General features: G+C 42.2%; 1 protein-coding gene across 5 annotated transcripts in view; it reads right to left on the bottom strand.

Moving 5' to 3' along the window:
• Positions 1 to 254: 254 nt before the first annotated feature.
• Positions 255 to 18,400, bottom strand: part of LEF1 (lymphoid enhancer binding factor 1) — a 70,676-nt gene continuing 52,530 nt past the window's right edge. For 3 of the 5 annotated variants that reach the window (XM_049815405.1, XM_049815404.1, XM_049815407.1), the window contains 3 exons: positions 17,053 to 17,160; positions 13,170 to 13,218; positions 255 to 854 (listed from right to left, as the gene is read on the bottom strand). In XM_049815405.1, the coding sequence (XP_049671362.1) occupies positions 775 to 854; positions 13,170 to 13,218; positions 17,053 to 17,160 (237 nt within the window). In that variant the 3' untranslated portion in view covers positions 255 to 774. Of the gene's footprint in view, positions 855 to 12,473; positions 12,515 to 13,169; positions 13,219 to 17,052; positions 17,161 to 18,400 lie in introns of all 5 variants that reach the window. The other 2 variants (XM_049815406.1, XM_049815408.1) reach the window with 1 other exon arrangement.

The raw sequence follows: 18,400 nt of genomic DNA, 5'->3' as shown, positions 1-18,400 counted from the left end.
AACTCACTGCAGTCAGATTTGCTGGATGTATTGCTTATGTTTACAGAGTAGATGATGCAAGACTGATGTGTCTACTGACCAGCTGACTGTTGTTACATTTATTTAGTTCTATAGGACACTGTATTATATAGACTGAGAGGCCACTATTTGTTACAAATAGTTTAACAAAAAAGCCACCTTTTTTCCATACAGGTTTTTCCTCTGGCAGAAAAAAAAAAAAAAAAAAAAGAAAAACCCCTTTTATTTAAAAAGTATTTCAGATTTCTGACACTTGTTTAAAAGCTCATACCTAGTAAAATATACACCAAAGAAATTACAAACTAAAAGTTAAAATATAAAAGCATTCAAGTTTCTTAAAAAAGCTAAAACCAAAATTGATCCTGTCGCACCATTAAATAAAAAGAAGGTTGAGTGTGTCGTCCTGGTCCAGGCAAATTCCATTCCTCGATGTGCTGTATGGGGCAGCTGTGGTCTACGTAATTCTGTTGGCTGAAGCAGGCAGAGACAGCCACGCTACTTTGCTGACTCGATATGGACACAGATGAGACGGGGGCTTAAGAGTGCAAGGCAGAGGTGGAGTGAAGACAAAAGCTGCTCTGCTGACCCAGGAGCTCATTTGCTCTATTTATATCAGGGCTGGACCTCGTGATAGTGAAGGATTTTGGCAGTGATTGTCTTTATGATTCAGTGTCTCTAGCAGTGACATCAGGGTGAATGACATCCTAGACAGACTCCTTGGGGGTGGTCTGCGTGGATGAAGGACACACCTAGGGTTTAACAAGCTTCCATCTCCAGAAGGGGTCCTGGTGTCGCCGCCTTTGCTTTGCAAGTTGAGAAAGCGTTTCTTTTCCCACCTACAGGGAGGGGAAAGAGAAAGAGAGTGATAAAGACTATATGAAACCTTTTTTTGATTTTTATTTTAAATCCTTCAGAGAAGCTGGCGATGGGTTACTGTAACTCTATGACAACTGTATTAGTGGAACGTGCGTTTGCAATGTCAAAGTTAAGTGCAGAGTATTGCTCTTTGCTCTTGCTTGAAGTTTGCAAGAATATTTATGGAGAGTACTTTGGATTGTAAATAGATGTCCACACCAACTAGAAAGCTATTTAGACATTCAATATATTACAGAAGTAATTCCCTTTTGTAATGGATTTCATTTATCTACAACATTTGACCCAGATATCTGTTAGAAAACTAGACATCCTCAGGCTTTGGTACTACCGTTGTTGAAGTCAATTAAACCTCTACTTCACAGCCTCAAGCTCTAGTCCCTGCAGAAATGAAGAAATGCTGTCTTCTGTAAGCAGCTGGGTGGAGGAATGTGGTGGGTGAGGCTTGTGTGACCAGTGACCCTACCATGCATCCACACAACTGGGGACGATTCCTTCTGCTCTTCAGCGGGGTGGGGAACATCCTCCAGTTGCGATTACCTACCGCCAGTTGCCTAGGATCTTGGAAGGATTTATGTTCTTAGAGCATGTGAAAAGGCCAACAGTGCAAGCCTCATAGATACTGCTCATCCAGAGAGGAACCGTTCTTCATCATTAGGTCTCTGGGTTACGTCAGCTGACTTAGGCAATTGCTAACTCAACCATCACCCCTGCCCTTCTGACCCAGACAACTGGGTTATAACAGGGACTCCACCCAAAGACTGTCTAATGAGTCAGGCGCTTTTCCACAGACGGACAGATGCTCTCCAGTAATGGTCTCAGGATTAGTGGCATCTCAAAAAATCTATGTTAACCTCTAGGCCTCCAGGTACTACTCAGCTGCCAAACAAGTAGAGGGTTCAATGAGCAGAGCTTTTGAGAATGACCAAAATTAGCACAGGAATGTAGTTTGCTGGAGAAGGTGAGTGAATTTTCACCAGAAGAAACACAAAATGCTTAGTCACACGAAGAAGATACACTGCCAGCACTTTGAATCACGCAAGGCAAGACAGAACAAGTTTATGAAGACATGGTTTAAACCACGAGTCAAACTTTTGTGAGACTATTCATAATAGACTGTTTGAGCCTGTAAAAGCCACAAGCAGAAATTAATCAGCCAATATTACAGCAGCAGTATTTAAACCAGGGCCATTTGTAACTGGGCACCCATCTCCCATCTGCTGCAGCTTCTGTGTAAGCCATCACGACGCAAAGCATTTTGCCCGTACTGGTTGAGTACAGCTCCTGAATAAGGAGTTGTACTCCAGGATAGAAAGCCTCCAAAACTGATTGTGGACCCTTTGATTTTAGTGAGTGCAAGCTGAGGACCCAAAATCTTACTAAACAAGTTGACTCCTCATCAGAGGCCACGCACACAAGCGTTGTTTTAGTGGAAAGGAAAGTTGAGGACACTGAAGTTTAGCTGCAGACTAAGTAAGGTAGAAAGAACAAGCACAAATTTATATCAAACTGTCTTAACTTGAAGGATGCTCTCCCCTCCCCCAAATACCACCATCCCTGATACATAATGAATAACTTTCACCTGCTGCTGGTAGCCATAAAAGGATATTTAAAGCCACTGTGGCCTCTTAAACAGTACAGCTGAAAGTCCACTGGCAAACCAGTGGTTTCAACAGAGGTGGTCTGTATTGACTAATTCAGTTCCTATTTCCTCACAAAACCAGCCCAAGTCCCAACTAAAAAAAGCCTTCTGAGCTTCCTGCCTTTTCTTTTTTTTTTTTTTTTTTTTTTTTTATAAGTAGCACAGTGCTCCGTAACACATGCGGATCAAAGAGCTGCGAAGGGCTCTACCTTTCCAAGGAGCACGAAAGAGGGGCCAAGCAAACAGCAGAGGAACACTGGGGAGAGCACCCTGCAGCTTTATATTTATTTTGTGCCTTTTCATCCCAGATTTTCAAAGGTTTGGTCCAGGTTGCTCTTCCTGGGAAGGTTTTCCTCTCAGTCTTACATGAAAACATTCAGCTTCCTGTTGAGGAATGGCCTTGAGGCGCCAGGCCAGTAGTTCACAGCAGTCTGATACAAGTGCTGTGATTCAGAGCTACTCCCCATTAGCAGCCAGGAATGTCTACTTCACTGAAGGAAATGAAATGCTCTTCTGTTGAGATGGTTCCGTGCCTCCTCCCCCCTTCCCTTACCAGCAAGCTGTCTTTGAAGTCAGGAGGTTAAAATAACGACCGCGGCCTTGCTCTGGCCCTCAGCTTTTTCAAACAGCGGCCATTGCTTCTTTCTCAATCCAAACGCAGTTTTCGCAGCGCCCGCCTCCTTTCCATAGCCCCTCTCGGCACCTAATTATCCCCCGCTCCAATAGAGAGGCTGCAGATACTGCTGTAATTCTGCAAGGGGGTCAGGCACAGCGAAGCCCCAAATATTTTTATTTTTTATGCGAATACTGCAGTACAGCAAATTACACAGTAGCTATTCTGAAAACAGCATCTAGAACCCAGCCTTTCCCCAGCTGCACATTAAGGCTACATGCTGGAAATTGCTTCTACTGCTGATAAACCAAATAATACCTAAAACATACGAATGACGATGGTGTTGCCTTACAGATATAAAACAGGTCAAATCAGGATTCTTTTCAAGAAACCACAGGCATGTGCTAAGGAGACTGAAGACTTCCCACATCTAAGGCTTCACTGGGGGGCTGTAGCTGAAGTCTCGCCAAGCGAGGCATGCCCTAGCAAAGCCCAATCCACAAGTGAAGTCGGCGCAATCAAAGACTGCAATTACAGCTCCCTGGCTGTGGTTAGGCTTCAAAGAAAGTGCTGCAAGTCACATTTTACATATGTGAAGTCTTGAGCCCGAGCCACAATAGGAGGTACTGTCTGTGCCATTTGCAGTATACATCTGACTGCAGGAGGAAAGGAAAAAAAAAAACCCCACCTCGAGTAAGAAACAAATAAAATTCAAAAGTAATTCAGTGTAAAAAGAAAAGCCTTACTACTTAAGTGATAAAACTGTATGTCAGGAATCACTGCGGTGAAACTAAAGCCTCCTAACAAGCCTGGGCTCAGTGGCTTGAGGGCAAGAGCATCAGAGGGGGATCAGAAGTCCTCCCCACGCTTGGGAACGAGATGGATTGAAGGGTGGGTCTGCAAGGGCCTTCTCCTCCTCTAGTCTTTAACTGATCTCCATTTTGCTAGAACAAGGGAGAGGATTATGCAGCTTCATCGAGGTCATGCTAATCGGAAGAGGTTATGGAAGAAAGTCAAGAGTGTCTGGGTTGGTACAGGAGTAGGTACAGAGTAAAAGACATAGCTAATCCTTAACAGAAAGCAAGAAAAAGTAAAAATTTTAAACCAGGTACTTTTTTTCTACACCTTTCCCCACCATAGGTTGTTTTCATACAGTTGTAAGAAGAGACAAGACAACATATAACAGCAGTTATATGTATTTAAAAAAAAAAAAAAAAAAGTCAGTCTCCAAACCTGGCTTTTAATCCAGTACTTCAGACAACATGGCAAACTCAGGGACCCCGCAGCTGAAACTGTCATTTTCTTTTGAAGTCCAAAATGAACATGTTCGACTTACTGCCAGGGTTTATCCAATACTCCAGAAACTCGGGTATGCAAAACCAGGTCATTATTTATCGGAAAGGTTCATGCTGTTTGTGAAGCCCCTTTGTATTTTCTTTAGCAGCAGAGCTGGAGAGAGTTTCAGGCGCAAGCAAGATCGATGCCGGCGTTGCAGTCTGCTCCTCTTCCTGCCCAGCTGTGCCATGGTTTGTGGGGTTAGCCTAAACCAGATCCTTGAAATGTTCTGGGCAAACAAAAACAAACACTCCACAACCTTTGTTGTTTCTAAACAACAACAAAAAAACCACCTCCCAGCAAAACCCCAGTTATTTTAGTAACCCAATTTGCTGCAGGGTCCCACAGGCTGTTACAGCACATGGATGGAGGGACCTACGGGACACAGGAAAAAGCCCTCTCTGCAAGAGCGGGATACCAGCAGGCAGCAGAGGAAACCTTTTAAGCTGCCTTTTGTTGCCAAAGAAATTACATCAAAATTGTACCCTAACACTGTAACAGGTACTGCCATGTTGAAGCCATGTCAGTGGTAATTTTGGCTTGGTTTTTTTTCCCCCTTGCTCCTGTTAGTGTCAGCCCCTTGCTGGTAACTGTGAACCAAGTCTCCAGTAACAAATTATCCATAGGTGTTTTAGATGCCCTCAAGCAGCTAACCCTGAAAATACTTCTCCATTGACTACAGGTAGAGCCTGGTGTCCTAACTTCTGTCCTCTGAGTTTGGCCTAAGCTAGATGCGTTAGGTGAAGAGCAGGAATGCCTTCCCCCCTCCATGAGTCAGCGACCTCTTCCAGAGCAGGTCAGTGTCGGCATGGGGAACGCCCAGGTATTTTAGGGCTCCCGCTTTGTGCAGCTGAAGTCAGTGATGCCAAAGCAGGTGTGGCTCTTATCAAAGGCCCCCAGTGTAGGCAGCATGAAACTAGAAGCTCTATCCCTGCACTACAATCTTTAAAATGATCGTACAGGAAGACCCACAACATGTTTTTCCTGTTGGAGGTGGGAAGAGAGAGAGGGTCTATGTTTATAATAAAAAACAGATTACCTCTAGACAGCTGTCTCTAGCAGCTTATTATTATTCTTCTTAAGAAGAATAATATACTAAAATTGATCTGCAAGGGAAGAAGAAATAGGCTTGTCCCCTTTTTGTATCTTTATGGCATATAATAAATATTCAGAATACTATTTTTAAAATTATTTATTTTATAGACTGAGAGCTGTGAAGAAAGATGCATCTGTTCTGAAGTAGCAATTTCAGTGCCCCTAGTTTTCACCTGCTGTAACAGAAAAGACATGATGTACTAGTAAAGTAGTAAGTGAAAATCTTTCAAAAGAAAGAAATAATAGGTAAAGTTTCCTTTGTATATCTTCTTTTCTGCCAGAATTAAACATAGGTTAGAATTTACACTGTACTTTGAAAGACAATCTCAACATTTAAATCTTCCAGCACATGGAATAATTTACACAGTTGCTTTCATGCAACCAAAGGTAAGTCAGATGTAACCTGAATATTGAGCTTCATCAACTCTTCTACACACATGCATCCACAGAGCCATACTACTAGAGTAAGACAGCAGTACACAAACCAACAGAAAACTCAAACGCATCAACTTCACTTTGATACCATTAAGTCATCTCAGCAGAAAATCTCTACTGGTCCGAAATACACAAGCCTCCTGTCGTGTATCTCAAAAGACACGTGTATGGGAAGAAACCCAACTATTCATCAAAACGTGGTCTCACCTAGTGTCAAGACAAATAAATGCACACACCATAAAACTAATTACATGTAGTTATTTTGGCAATAACATTTTACCTTCTGCAATTTCAGGTATCCCAGAGATGAAGGATAGCAGGCTCTCAAAACTCCTGAATTTAATTCTGATGCAACTTAATATTAACGAAGAAACATGTATCTTACTTTTGCAAGGAAGAAGCAACTGCAGAAATGGGAGTCTCTTTGCCCAGTTAAGTCTCCTTAGTTCTTTTACCCCCTGATTCCACTCTACTGATGCCCGTGGCAAGAACATTAATTCAGAGAGATGGTTGCTGGTACCATTTCCCTCATTCCATCTAACCCTGCTCACACACTAGCCCCCAGTGCCAATGACACCTTCACTGCACAAATGCTTCCAACATTTGCTTCCATTGCTGGAACCAATGGCAGAACACTGGTGTCCTGCAAGGTCAGACTAAAACACATACTGTCTAACGGGTTGCCAGTCTCACATTTAACTGGCTAGACGGTGGTGCTTCAGCTGGCCCTGCTGTGAGCTTCCCTCCTTGTACAGCTTTCCAATCTGCACACTTTCAAATTTGTTTATATGGTACAGTCTTAACAAGCAGGTAAAGGATCAGAGATTTAAAAGATGACTTGCATAAAAAGTCTTAAAGTAGAGGATTAAGGAACCGACTGCTATGAGAAGGTTGGCTCTATTAGCAGTGACTTTTGCAACGTCAAATTTAGGCTTTTTGGTTTCGTTTTGTTTGGTTTTTTTTTGTCCTCAGGATGGCTGGTTTTGCATTCATGTATATCAGAAGACCTCTTCAATCCAGTCATAATCTCTAAAAGTCAGAGGCAGACAGAAACAAAACTCAGTGCTGAAGTTTGCTAAGGTTTGACAGAATAGCATTTGAATACAATTCCGTTGAAATTAGAGGACATTTCACCCAAGCTTAGTCTCCTGAAACAAATGGGAGAGACTTTGACAATGTCATAACAATTTGCTTTCTAGCTGTTGGGGAATATGGTATCAATTTCTCATTTTGAAATTTTTCATGTAAATATACTAAAAAATGAAAATGCAATACAGACCTGAGATGAACACTAAAATGCTGAGGTTTTCTTCCAATTGGGAATGAAACCACATTTCAAAATCTTATGTTTTCTTTATGAAACAGTTTGTTTCTACAGAGTTTTGCTCATGACCTTAGAACTCTCAATCTGGTGGGGAGTTTACTAAATCCACTAAAACATATCGGTTTAGTCCAGAGAAGAATGGTGCACCAGACGTTAACTCCCTGTCCCCACCTTATCCCTCAGGAAGAGTTAGAACAATAGTCATCCCACTGTTCCTTCATTCTAGCTCAAGCCTTCTACTGCTAACACCTCAGACGTGAAACGATATGGGGGGGGGGGTGTTTAATCACTTGTAAATGTGGCCGAGTTCAAACTTCATTAGGCATCTCTAACTTCACAGATGCAACTTGAGCACCTCTGACAAAATAAAAACAAGTGCTGGACATTCACCTGCTGAATTATCTACTTTTGCCCTTTGTCAGTATCAGTTCAAAACATGAAATGCTGAAGGTCAACTTCACAGCTGACCGTGCTACACCCTTTGGTTGCAAAAACTAAGGTTTTGTAAATACTTACAGAATTTTCTTGTTTCCCTAATCCTGTATCTATGCTGATTGTCTAGTTCAAAGTGTTCTGCTGGTTTATTATTTAGAAAACCTATGCTTGGCCCCTACCCTGTCTTACCCTTATCCCTCACAGTGTCCCTGCACCCAAAATAGCTTTTATACCCTTCCTTCCTTCCCTCCTGCACTTCACAGGGCTCCTCCGCCAGGTTGGTAAAAGGAAATTGGGGCACTCGGTCTGCTCTGCTGCATCTCTCCCAGCAGGTGTCAGTGCCCTTCTGTACCTGCCACCTAAACAGGAGGCAGCTTTTCTTCAGGTTTGCTCTTTTGACGTTTCTCTTGATGTCACAGAGCCTGAAAGAGAGGAGGTTTTCTACCTTTCACCCCGGCAAGTTCAGTGTCAGGTCAGAATTAAGTTGCAGGAGGGAATGTGTCCGAGGGCTATACCCTTTGTCATTGGAAATTTCTATGCCTATCTGAAAAAGGCTGAAGTTAAGCAAAGTATTCAATAATATAAATGTTTCAATCCAGCGAATTCTCTTCTGTTCATTCTGTCCCTCTTGCCTATGCTGAAGGCCACTGTTCATAGGCAAAACAGGGAACAGGAAGCATGGGTCACACAGGAAACATATTTTTAAAGCAAATCAGGACATTTCTCTGCACAACCATCACCACACAAATTCTCACATGCACTAACTTCTGCACAAATCCCCCAGGCTGTTTAAAGCTTCTGAGCAGTCAAGGGGTATGGAAAGGGGTGGAGCGTTTGCTTCATTTTCAACTACTCCAGCAGCAAGTTCAAGAGCACTGGACAAGCCAGGTTAGAAAACATGTGCCTCAAAGCAAAGTACCACATCCTCTTTGCATCTCCCTTCTAGGATGCAGGCCAGAAACCCATGGTCAACCATGACCACAGTCATCAGATGGTTCTTTTTCCACAGTATTCTGGCTGTAGATTGGTCCACTTTATAGTCTGCTTTCACAGCCTCACTCCGTTTTATTTCTGAGTAATAAGGAGAAGACAATCCAGTCATAGTTTGTTACAACACTATCCAAAAATCACTTCTGCACCAAAGTTTGGCTCTAATTTCCATGTAGGAAGTTTGAAAGGTTATAGATAATTCATTGTTTAAAGTTAAACAGTCTTACTCTGATCCTTTTAAGTGCTTCTGATTGTAAATCAGTATTAGTCAATTTTTCTAATTTTTTAAAGCTTTGCTAATCTAAATGCTAATTGTCATGGAATTTGCAAGCCACAAATACACTTCTCACAGGTTTTCAAATGTCTATTAAGCTTCTCTATCATTCTTTTTAGCCCTTGAAGATATGCCAAAACACAATGTTAAATTACGTAGCTTGTGAGGACTTCCCAATTGCATCCTGCCATATGTCAAATGATGTGCCTTTTACAATTACCGTACGCAGCAAGTCATAAGAAGTTAACTATTTCCACATTGCAGAACAATCAGGAGAAATTTTTGCTAGTAACCTTCTATTTCCTTGCTGATTAAAAAATATTAACGAGATGCTAAAAATCAGCTTGTTTTGCTTCAAAAAGTCAAACCAGATAGGAAACCAGGAATCTCCACTTCTGACACAGAATTGCTTCCATTTACAAGTCTTCTAGAAGGCGGTGCTTAAAGCAACAAGAAAACACCCAGCTCTCTGAAAGGTGCTCAAGAGACGATCTCTACATTGTCCTTAATCTTAGCTTTCCTCATTTCCCCTTCCCTCCTGGCCTCTTCCAAACTCATTTTTAGTATTATGAGGTCTTACGCCACTCTCGGTTGATTTCAAAAGGAGAGAATAAATACGAGTTATTTCTTCAACAAATAAAAGTTATTTCAAGCATTCTGTTGGGCCATGTCAACTGAAAACAAAATCCTGCCTGGGGACAGTTCCACAACTCTTAAAAGAATGGCGACATGCTTCGGAGTATCCCAGGACAATTTAGCAAAGACTGGAGTGCCAGCTCACTGTATTCCTGAAGCACTCTAAGTGTTTTACAAATTGGCCATTCAGCAGGCTGGAGGAGATCGTGGAACTCACCTAAATCCTAAGCAGTGAAGCCATAAGAAGCCTGCTGCTGTGTACAACCCTGGGAAGAGGAGAAACTTAATGCTACCACCTTGACTTCACTGCTCAAATGATGTCCAAGGCAAAAAGCAGGTTAGAGGTCCACCTTAAAGATCAGTTACATGCTGAAGTGTTCAAGGACAAAAAAAACCACACCCAAAACTTTCACAGTATCTTAAATCATTTCTGTTTGCATGTCTCTTCCGTTACTTTCCTCTGAACATCCCACCATACAACCCTCCCACCATTTCATCCTTCTCACTTACATCACCATAATTACAGCCCTGGCTGATCTCCTTTGTGCTGATCTCGAGATTCTTTCTTTGGTCTTGCCACCTACTCATTTCTGATTCTTCTCAGATAACAGAACGCTTGTCTCCTTCCCAGACCTCCCACCCTCCTTCCCCCTCTTTGCTACACCATCCGTACGAGCAAGAAAGCTAGTGTTTTCCTGTCTTCAAGAGCTCTTTGCGGCACTCACTGAAAGGCATTCCCAAACTTATTATCTCCATCCATTAAAGACTACAACAGCTCTGCTGTGGGCCTGGTAAGATATTATGCTTGTGGGCAAAACATTCTTTGGATTAGGCTTGCAAAGGGCAAGAGTCTTAACCTTCAGAAGTTTACTTTGAAGTCTGGCTGATTCAGGTTCCCTAAATCATTCTGTGCATTTACTTCCAGCTAGAGCAGATCTGTACGTCTCCAGTGGAGAGCATTCGCCCGGCACGCAACATTTAGTGAGGCTGCCTACATGCGCATATATGGAGTCAACAGCATACTCCCCCTTCAATGGAAGAAGATACCTACTGTTCTCATACTCTGTGTTATAAATTGCATGAGGACAGAGAGACAGGTATTATTACCAACAGTTTCCACACCATTACAGAGCTTAAGGGGAAGGAAGGAAGGGGTGTAGGGGTAAAAGGCAAAGAGAGAAAACCCACATACTCAGAACATTCACCCTCTTCTATTGCAACTCATCGTCTGCTATGGAAAATGCAAACAGAGAAACTCCAACAAAAGTAGTTCAGTGTAGGCAAGGCAGTCATCCTTAGATTGTAAGGCATCCAAGAAACCAAATATCCCCCGGTTTTTAACTGTCACTTGAACCTTAGTTGTATTCTGATCCCAATCGAGTGCTCCCCGTCAATTCAGATAAAATTATGTGTGGTTTGCTTACTGGTACTGCGTTAACATCAAAGGGAAAAATACAACAGTCATGGACCTGGGCAACCAAGCTGAAATATCAATTCTAAAACTCAAGGTTAAAGCACTTGCTTTTTTTTTTTTTAAAAGGTGTAATACTTACGGCAGTCACTGTAACTAATGATCAGCTACATTTGTTGTGTTGGCTACAGGACCCAAATGCTGCAATCCACGTCTAAAATCAGCATGACTCAGGCATACTGCAAAGGGCAAGACTGTCTGCTTGCCTGAAAAACTTTTGCTTAGCAGGAAGGAAAAAAGAGCACGCATTTTGCCTTTTCACTTTACTTCAGCTTTAAACCGCCCCCCACAGTCTGAAACCCGACCAAGTTTAGACTAACCAGCATAATGGCATAACTGCAGAAGAGGCTTGAATCATGCTGACTGACTGATGACTGACACTGCACAGAGCAAACTTAACTGAGTTTTCTCTGGCTGAAAGTCCAAGCAGAGCGGAGGGCCCACAGGAGGCCATTTTGCTGACCACTCTGAGTGCTAAGGGGATCGTGCGGCCCAGCAAGGTGGAGGGAGAGGGGATAAAGAGCCCACTTCAGTTATGATGCACAGGTAAGTTTAGAAAGTGCTCTTTTTTAGACAGTGTAGAAACAACTATTATGTCAAATGAATGCCATTCCTACTAGAAAATGTGTCACACTGAGAGGAAGAGAAGGACCAGCCTTCCAACACAAACACTGAGAAATGAGGATCTCACTGTGGTACCACGTGCACTCACAAGCAGGCTAGATGGTGTTATTGGATATGTGTAATCACTAGTCATTCCACCTTCTGTGCAGATGATATGATACGAAGAGAGAAAACACACGCTGGAAATACAACAACAAAAAAAACCAACCCGTACCACACACAAAATACCACTGTACAGTCCAGGGAGAAATTCTCGATATAACTGAAATACAGTCCCATTTTCCTAGCAGAAGTTTTGTTAGTATACAGGTGAATACGTTTTTTAAAAGTGTACCCAGCCAGCATCTTGTAGATGTCAGCACATAAAATGTACTCCGAAGCCAGCTTCTAACCTGCTCTTATGAATTGTGACAGTCTGCTGGCTGGGAGGGTTTGCACTGCTTAATAAACCCATCCCTGCACTCCACAGGCAGACTTGCAGCGAGTCAGTGAGGTATGGTCAATTTGAAAATATTAAGGTTAAGAAGTGAAATGGTGAACACCTAATAGATAGCCGGTATAAAAACCATCAGTAGTCAAAGTAACATTAGCTTTGGGATATGATACTTCTGCAATTTTTGCTAAATTCATATTATTGCATAAAATTTATCAGAAAGCTTATTTTACAATTCAGTTTTATCATCAGGAAAGCTTTAGAGATGTTCTTACCATGCTTCAGATGTAGGCAGCTGTCATTCTGGGGCCTGTACCTGTAGAAGATTGTTTTCCTTTAACAAATTTCTGTTACAGTGTTTTTGCACATTCCAAATAAGTTTGTTTGCTACAATATTACATGGATTTTTTTGGCGTGTTTTTGGTTTTGTTGTTTGATTTTTTTATGGTTCTTATACCAGCCATTTTTGTGGGGGAAAACAGGGTGTTTCTCTGAATATTTTTTACAGGCAAAGAGGAGACCTCACTGATGCTTTTAGCCAACCTACTAGACAGCTGTTAGTGTACACAGAAATGTAAAATACAGCAATAAAAAATACAGTGGCTACAAAAAGGTCAGCGTGAAGTTTCCAGTGTCCAATAATCCCACACGGTATTTGAGTCATAGTTAAATCTAAGGATGATACAACATTGATTCAGGAGAAAAGCAAAGGTAAAGCAGGACAGTGATTGTAGCAATGCGTAAGTTCAGCCAAAGATGTTGATGCAGTGAGGACTGCTGTACGGAAAGGTGTAAGGGAAAGGAGACATGTATTGTGTGCATTTTCACAAGCTTGCATTCAAAGTGAAGTATCTTAAAACATCTATCAGAAGCAAGTGTTAGAGAAAAGCATGTAAAAATTAAATAGCGCAAGCCCTGGTTTCTAAAATATTCCTGAGGTGAATGGTAAGTAAGAGTTGGTCATGGCCTACCTGATGCTGATTCCTGCAACTTTTCTCTCTTCCTCTTCTTTTTCTTCCCCTGAAATATAGGCAATTTTACCAGACCGTTACATGCACAAAACTTTTTTTGTCACTCCCCCACCTCACAGCATAGAAACAAAAACCATCTGAACACTGAGAAAGCGGTTCGGAAAAAACCCCAATTGTTTTGGGGGTAGCTAAAGCATTTTCTAACCCACTTCCAACTGTTTCAATGGTAACAAGGTTTGCTCTCAGCATCCATGGATAAATATGCACATGAGTAATACACATTTTTATATCCACATGGAATTACAATTTCTGGCAGTTTTTCAACTAACACTGGCCGCCGCAAGCATCTAAAAGACTTCTCACGCTTAATAATCTGATGACACATATGTTGATATCATAATTTATGGCTCTTACAAGAACTCTTCACACATTCAGATACTTACACTCTCATACATGGCAACAGCAGACAGGGTGTTGAAAGTACCTAGGACGACCATGACTTGTCCCCAGGGTACAAACCAGCCAAGTAAAACTGTTCTGATAACGCTTGTACCTTAATAGAAAGCCAAGTCTCGTATGGCTGTGCCCAGAGAACGCGCTGTGCAATAATCAAATAGCAGACTGCTGTACAGCAGAGCACCCTTAACGTGACCGAGGTGCAGGACAGAAATGGACGTCAGGCAGCTGTCTTTCTTGGACACCACACTGGCACCAGCGTGCCGGCGCAGGCTCATCGTGCCAACCCACACACTCGGCCTTCTCCCGCACCCCCATCTATGGAAAAGGCCACAGCTCCCAGTTCGCACAGTCTTTCAGGAAACAAAAGGTCAGTACAGACCCACAATTTTAAACCTCAATCATCTTGCATCGCCCTAATTACCACTTTGATATTCCTCCATATGACTTCTCTTTATTGTCCTGCATTGTCAGTCAGAGCTTTTTTGTTGCTGTTTAAAAAAAAAAAAAGGTCATACCCATTTATATTTTAAAGAAGCCTTCAAGCTGCCAGGACAGGCTCAAACAGATGAGCTCTGGCAAACCTTGGTGCAGTTGCTGTAAGCGGGACTGCAGCCCGCTGTCCATCCTTCTGCCCCGCAGCCAGGGGTGTCCCCACTCAGCACGGCTGGCAGCCGCCGCCGCGTGTCCCGGCGCAGACCGTGCCATGCTCAGTGGCCACAAACTGGAAGGGCTGAGGTGGAGGGACACGTCTTTCTGTTAGCTTGCTCTGCAAGGCGACGGGATGGACGGCAGGTGATGTAAGAAACCACCTCATACCACTGCCTTGCCCACCGATGGACAGCAAAGCGAGGGCCCCGAATACAGGCTACGGTGAAGCTACGGCAGATGAATTTAAGTGGTCTCCAGTCTGCTCTGACAGTGTGGGCTTGCCTGACTCTTAAGCTCCTATCCTTATTTATTCTGAGGCTGGCAACTGGGCCAGGCAATGCCTTGTGAGTCAGCTCCCAAAGATGGGCCCAAGACTAGAAGTTGGAAAGCAGATTTCAGGGGCTCTGGGAAATTCACAGCGATGTCCTTTATCTCTTAGGCACCAGGGCAATGCTTCTGCATTAGTGCAGAGGTTAACATGGAAAAGTCATGCGAGGAAAATTATGTTTTATTCTCTATGGCATGCTGACTTCAAGTGCTAAAACATACTGAAAGCTGATCTGAGATCCGTCTATGAGATACCAGGAGCGGAGGAACAGGAGGAAAAGGCTAGGCTGAAAACTAGTTGTCAGCATTCCCAAATGAGGTAGTTTCTGACAACTCCAGCACACACAGACACCATCACATTATGAAAACAGTGTGCTTCTTGTGACTATCACACAACTTTGCAAGACTACTTTGGGTGTCAGTAACAAAAACACAACAAAAAGCACAGAGACTGCCAACAGTTGAATAGCAATGCTTAACATTTTCTTGAAAATTCTGAAATCCTGAATAACCATGCAAACCAAAATAGAAGAATTAAAACCAAGTGGTACTTATTTTTTAATTGTACTATTTTGTGAAATTCTGCCATGTGAAACAGAAGAGTCACCCCTAAGTCACTTCCAACTCTCAAAACACTGCAGTAATACCTGTGCTAAATGAATACCATTTCATTTTTTGACTGCTCAAGTTAGAAAAAATGAAGGGGAAAAAAAGAAAAAAAAAAAAAAAAGATGACATATATATGAAAAGGTTTCAGTGATAAACTGTGATCTACTATGATGACCTTTCTCACCACCACTGCAACAAACGCGTGCATTCCTGGACAGGCAGAGAGAAGGACTGCAAGAGGAAGCTTGCAGAGTTCTCCCTTGTAACACATAGGACTGGAGTATGTCAGAGCTATACTTCCACACAGGATGTAGGTTGGAAACACATCAAAGAGAGAATTCATATGTGCCACCTTACACGTTCCAAATGTCTATCGAGGCATTTAAGAAACCGCAGGTCCACTGTTTGTGCTGTATGGCAGTAGGCTGTGGCAAAACACATCAGGTTCTCAAAGTCAAAATGACTGAGCATCACAGGACAATCTTGAAGGCTGACGCCCAGTCAACGTGACCTTACAAGGCTCCAAAGTGGTTTGACTTTCCAGCAAGTAAGTTCAAAACAATTGAAATCCCCTTGTTTTCAGGGAGTATATCACTAAGGCCTATTTGTTCCCAGGTATACTCCAAGACAGCTCTGTAGACACGGTCTGGTTACTGGAAATAAACCCTAGCTGCGTAAGGTCATGACAGCTCATCTGCTAGGAAAGATGACTGTATAAAACAGGCAGAAACAAGCTGCTAGGGCTTACAGTAGTGTCTGTGCTTACAAAACTGGGCATGGATGTTAGCAAGACCAAGACATGTGCTTCAGAGATGATCATGTAGTTTCTGTGTCAATGCCTTCTGTGCCAAAGATCTCCCTAAGAGACTCTAGCTTACAATGAAAATTTTGTTTAAGCTGAACAGTAGCTGCGCTGGATTGCTAATGTCAGGTACTTCTACAGTTTCTGTTAACACTGTATCTAGGTGCCTCATACTCTTTAATGTCCACAGGACGTCCCTGAAGTAGAGAAACACTACTGTCCATCCAATACAGATGGAAAACTGAGCCAGATATAGCACGTACACTTCCTATCACAGTAAATAATGCCACAGCTGATGGGGGGACGGAAAGTAGCCCAGATCTCAGGCTAGGATCAGTCGCTCAGGATTGCAGCTTGTGAGTTTTGTAACATAACATACGACTACACTGACAGCTCATTGTCAGAACAATAGTATAATTGTGAAGTGCAAGCTGTGCAATGTGCTATTAACACTTTTTGATATTTAATTATAAAATAAGCAGAATTGTAAGAAAACTTCTTAGCTTCACCGAACCGTATAAAAGCAGAATCTACCATGAAGTTTACTTACACAAATTTTGCAGGCTTTATTTCAGAGATGGACTATTCTGAATTACTTTCAGCTAAAGTTCAGTTTGCATTAAGACCCCTGGGCTTTCAGTTCTCTTGAAAGAGAGACACACATTTTTTGCTCAGGTCTAAAGAAGATTTATGGATAGCAAGTGATCAGTTAGAAATTTATGGGAAATTCACAGCTCTACAGTAGAACATAAGCTTTCAGGCAGTATTGATGATTGTCATAGAAAAAAAACTTTCCATGCTATTTTTTTCCCCTCAAAAACTGTGACCTTCGTAAGAAGCATCTCAACAACAGTAACAAAATCTCAAGTTTTCTGGATGCCTGAAGTGCAAACAAATATAAGGCTTATGTTACATGTTTGTTCGCCATCCCTCCATCCAGAACTTTCCGCAAGTTAAAAAGAAGGAAGGAAAAAAAAAAGTTAGATAAAGGAAGTTAATTTGAAAAGAACCTTCAAGTGAGGTCAAGTCAAGACTTACGTAGTTGTCTCTTGCAGACCAGCCTGGATAAAGCTGCATGTGTAGCTGCCTTTCTTTACGAGCTAGTTCATAATATTTTGCTTGTTCTTCACGGGAGAGAGCATGCCACTGCAAACAAAATAAACACAGCATTAGACTAAGAAATAACTCATGCCTAGGCAACAGATGACATGAGCAAGTGTTTTTGTGACTTTGATTCAGTCCTTCCCCACTGCAAAAATGAAATTCATTAGCAATTACAAACACCTGTGTTTATTAACCACCTTTCAGGCATTTGTCAGCTCTGCAAATGCCAAGTGCCTTGAGAAAGACAAAAATCATTTATGGAAACAGGGCTCACCAAATAATGTGCTCATAGAACCATGCCCTCCCAACACTACTTTAAAAAAAAACAAAAAAAGCCCCCCCAAAACCAACAACAAACCCCCACCCTTTAGCTCCTGACAAAACAGAAAGGTTTCGTGCTGCTTTTATAGGGCAGCGAGCTCCCCAGCACAGAAGGGTTTGCTGTCTTGGTTTTAAGCAGCAGCTACACACAGTTTCTCAATGCCAGCGCAGAGGGCTTTCTGGGCACCAGCCGGCTCCTGTTCCAAGATCAACCTCTAAGTATTGAGCTTCAAGGTACACGCTTTCTGATTTCTTCTTGTTGTAATAGAAGAAAATGGCAACTGCAAAAAGTTTCCAAGATACAGAAACCACAGAACTGTAGCCTTCCAAATTACATGAGTTGACCTCTGTAGCCAAGTAAGGATAAACTTCCGGCTTTTATCTTCTTTTAAAAAAAAAAAAAACAAAAAAAATCCCTCACAACCTGCACATTTGAAAAGGCACCAGTTACATCAGTACCTAATCATTTTGTTTGTGTTGAAACACCTATCATCGACCTGAACCAAAAAGAGTAAAGGCCTTTTATTTAGAATCAGGTTCCACTGCTGCAGCATTAGACGTGTCTTCTTGTTTGACTTTTGACAACATGCATGGGGGAGCGAGGGAAGACAATATTAAAAAAAAAGACAGACACAAAATCATTAAGACACTCATGCAAGAACAACTTAAAGAACTAGGATTTCAGATCAGATCATATTTGTATGATTTCATATGTCGTTTTGTTACACATCAGAAGATGTGAACTAAAGGGCTTGTCTGTCTTGACTTGGCAAGTTCGATGTGTTACTGAGAGCACAGCAGTTCAGCCTATTTGCAACTCTCAAACTCCACACGTGCCTTCCAAAACTGGAAGGTAGTGAACATTATGCCGTGGCATCAGAGAGCCCAGCATCACACAAAGCGTCAGCTCTTGAGAACACAGGTGGTTCCTGTAGATACCGTAAATAGTGACTAGGGTGAC

Source organism: Accipiter gentilis, chromosome 12 (assembly GCF_929443795.1).
Source record: "Accipiter gentilis chromosome 12, bAccGen1.1, whole genome shotgun sequence".
Lineage (NCBI taxonomy): Eukaryota > Metazoa > Chordata > Aves > Accipitriformes > Accipitridae > Astur > Astur gentilis.
Note: the sequence above shows the minus strand (reverse complement) of the source record. Positions and strands in the feature narration are given on the sequence as shown.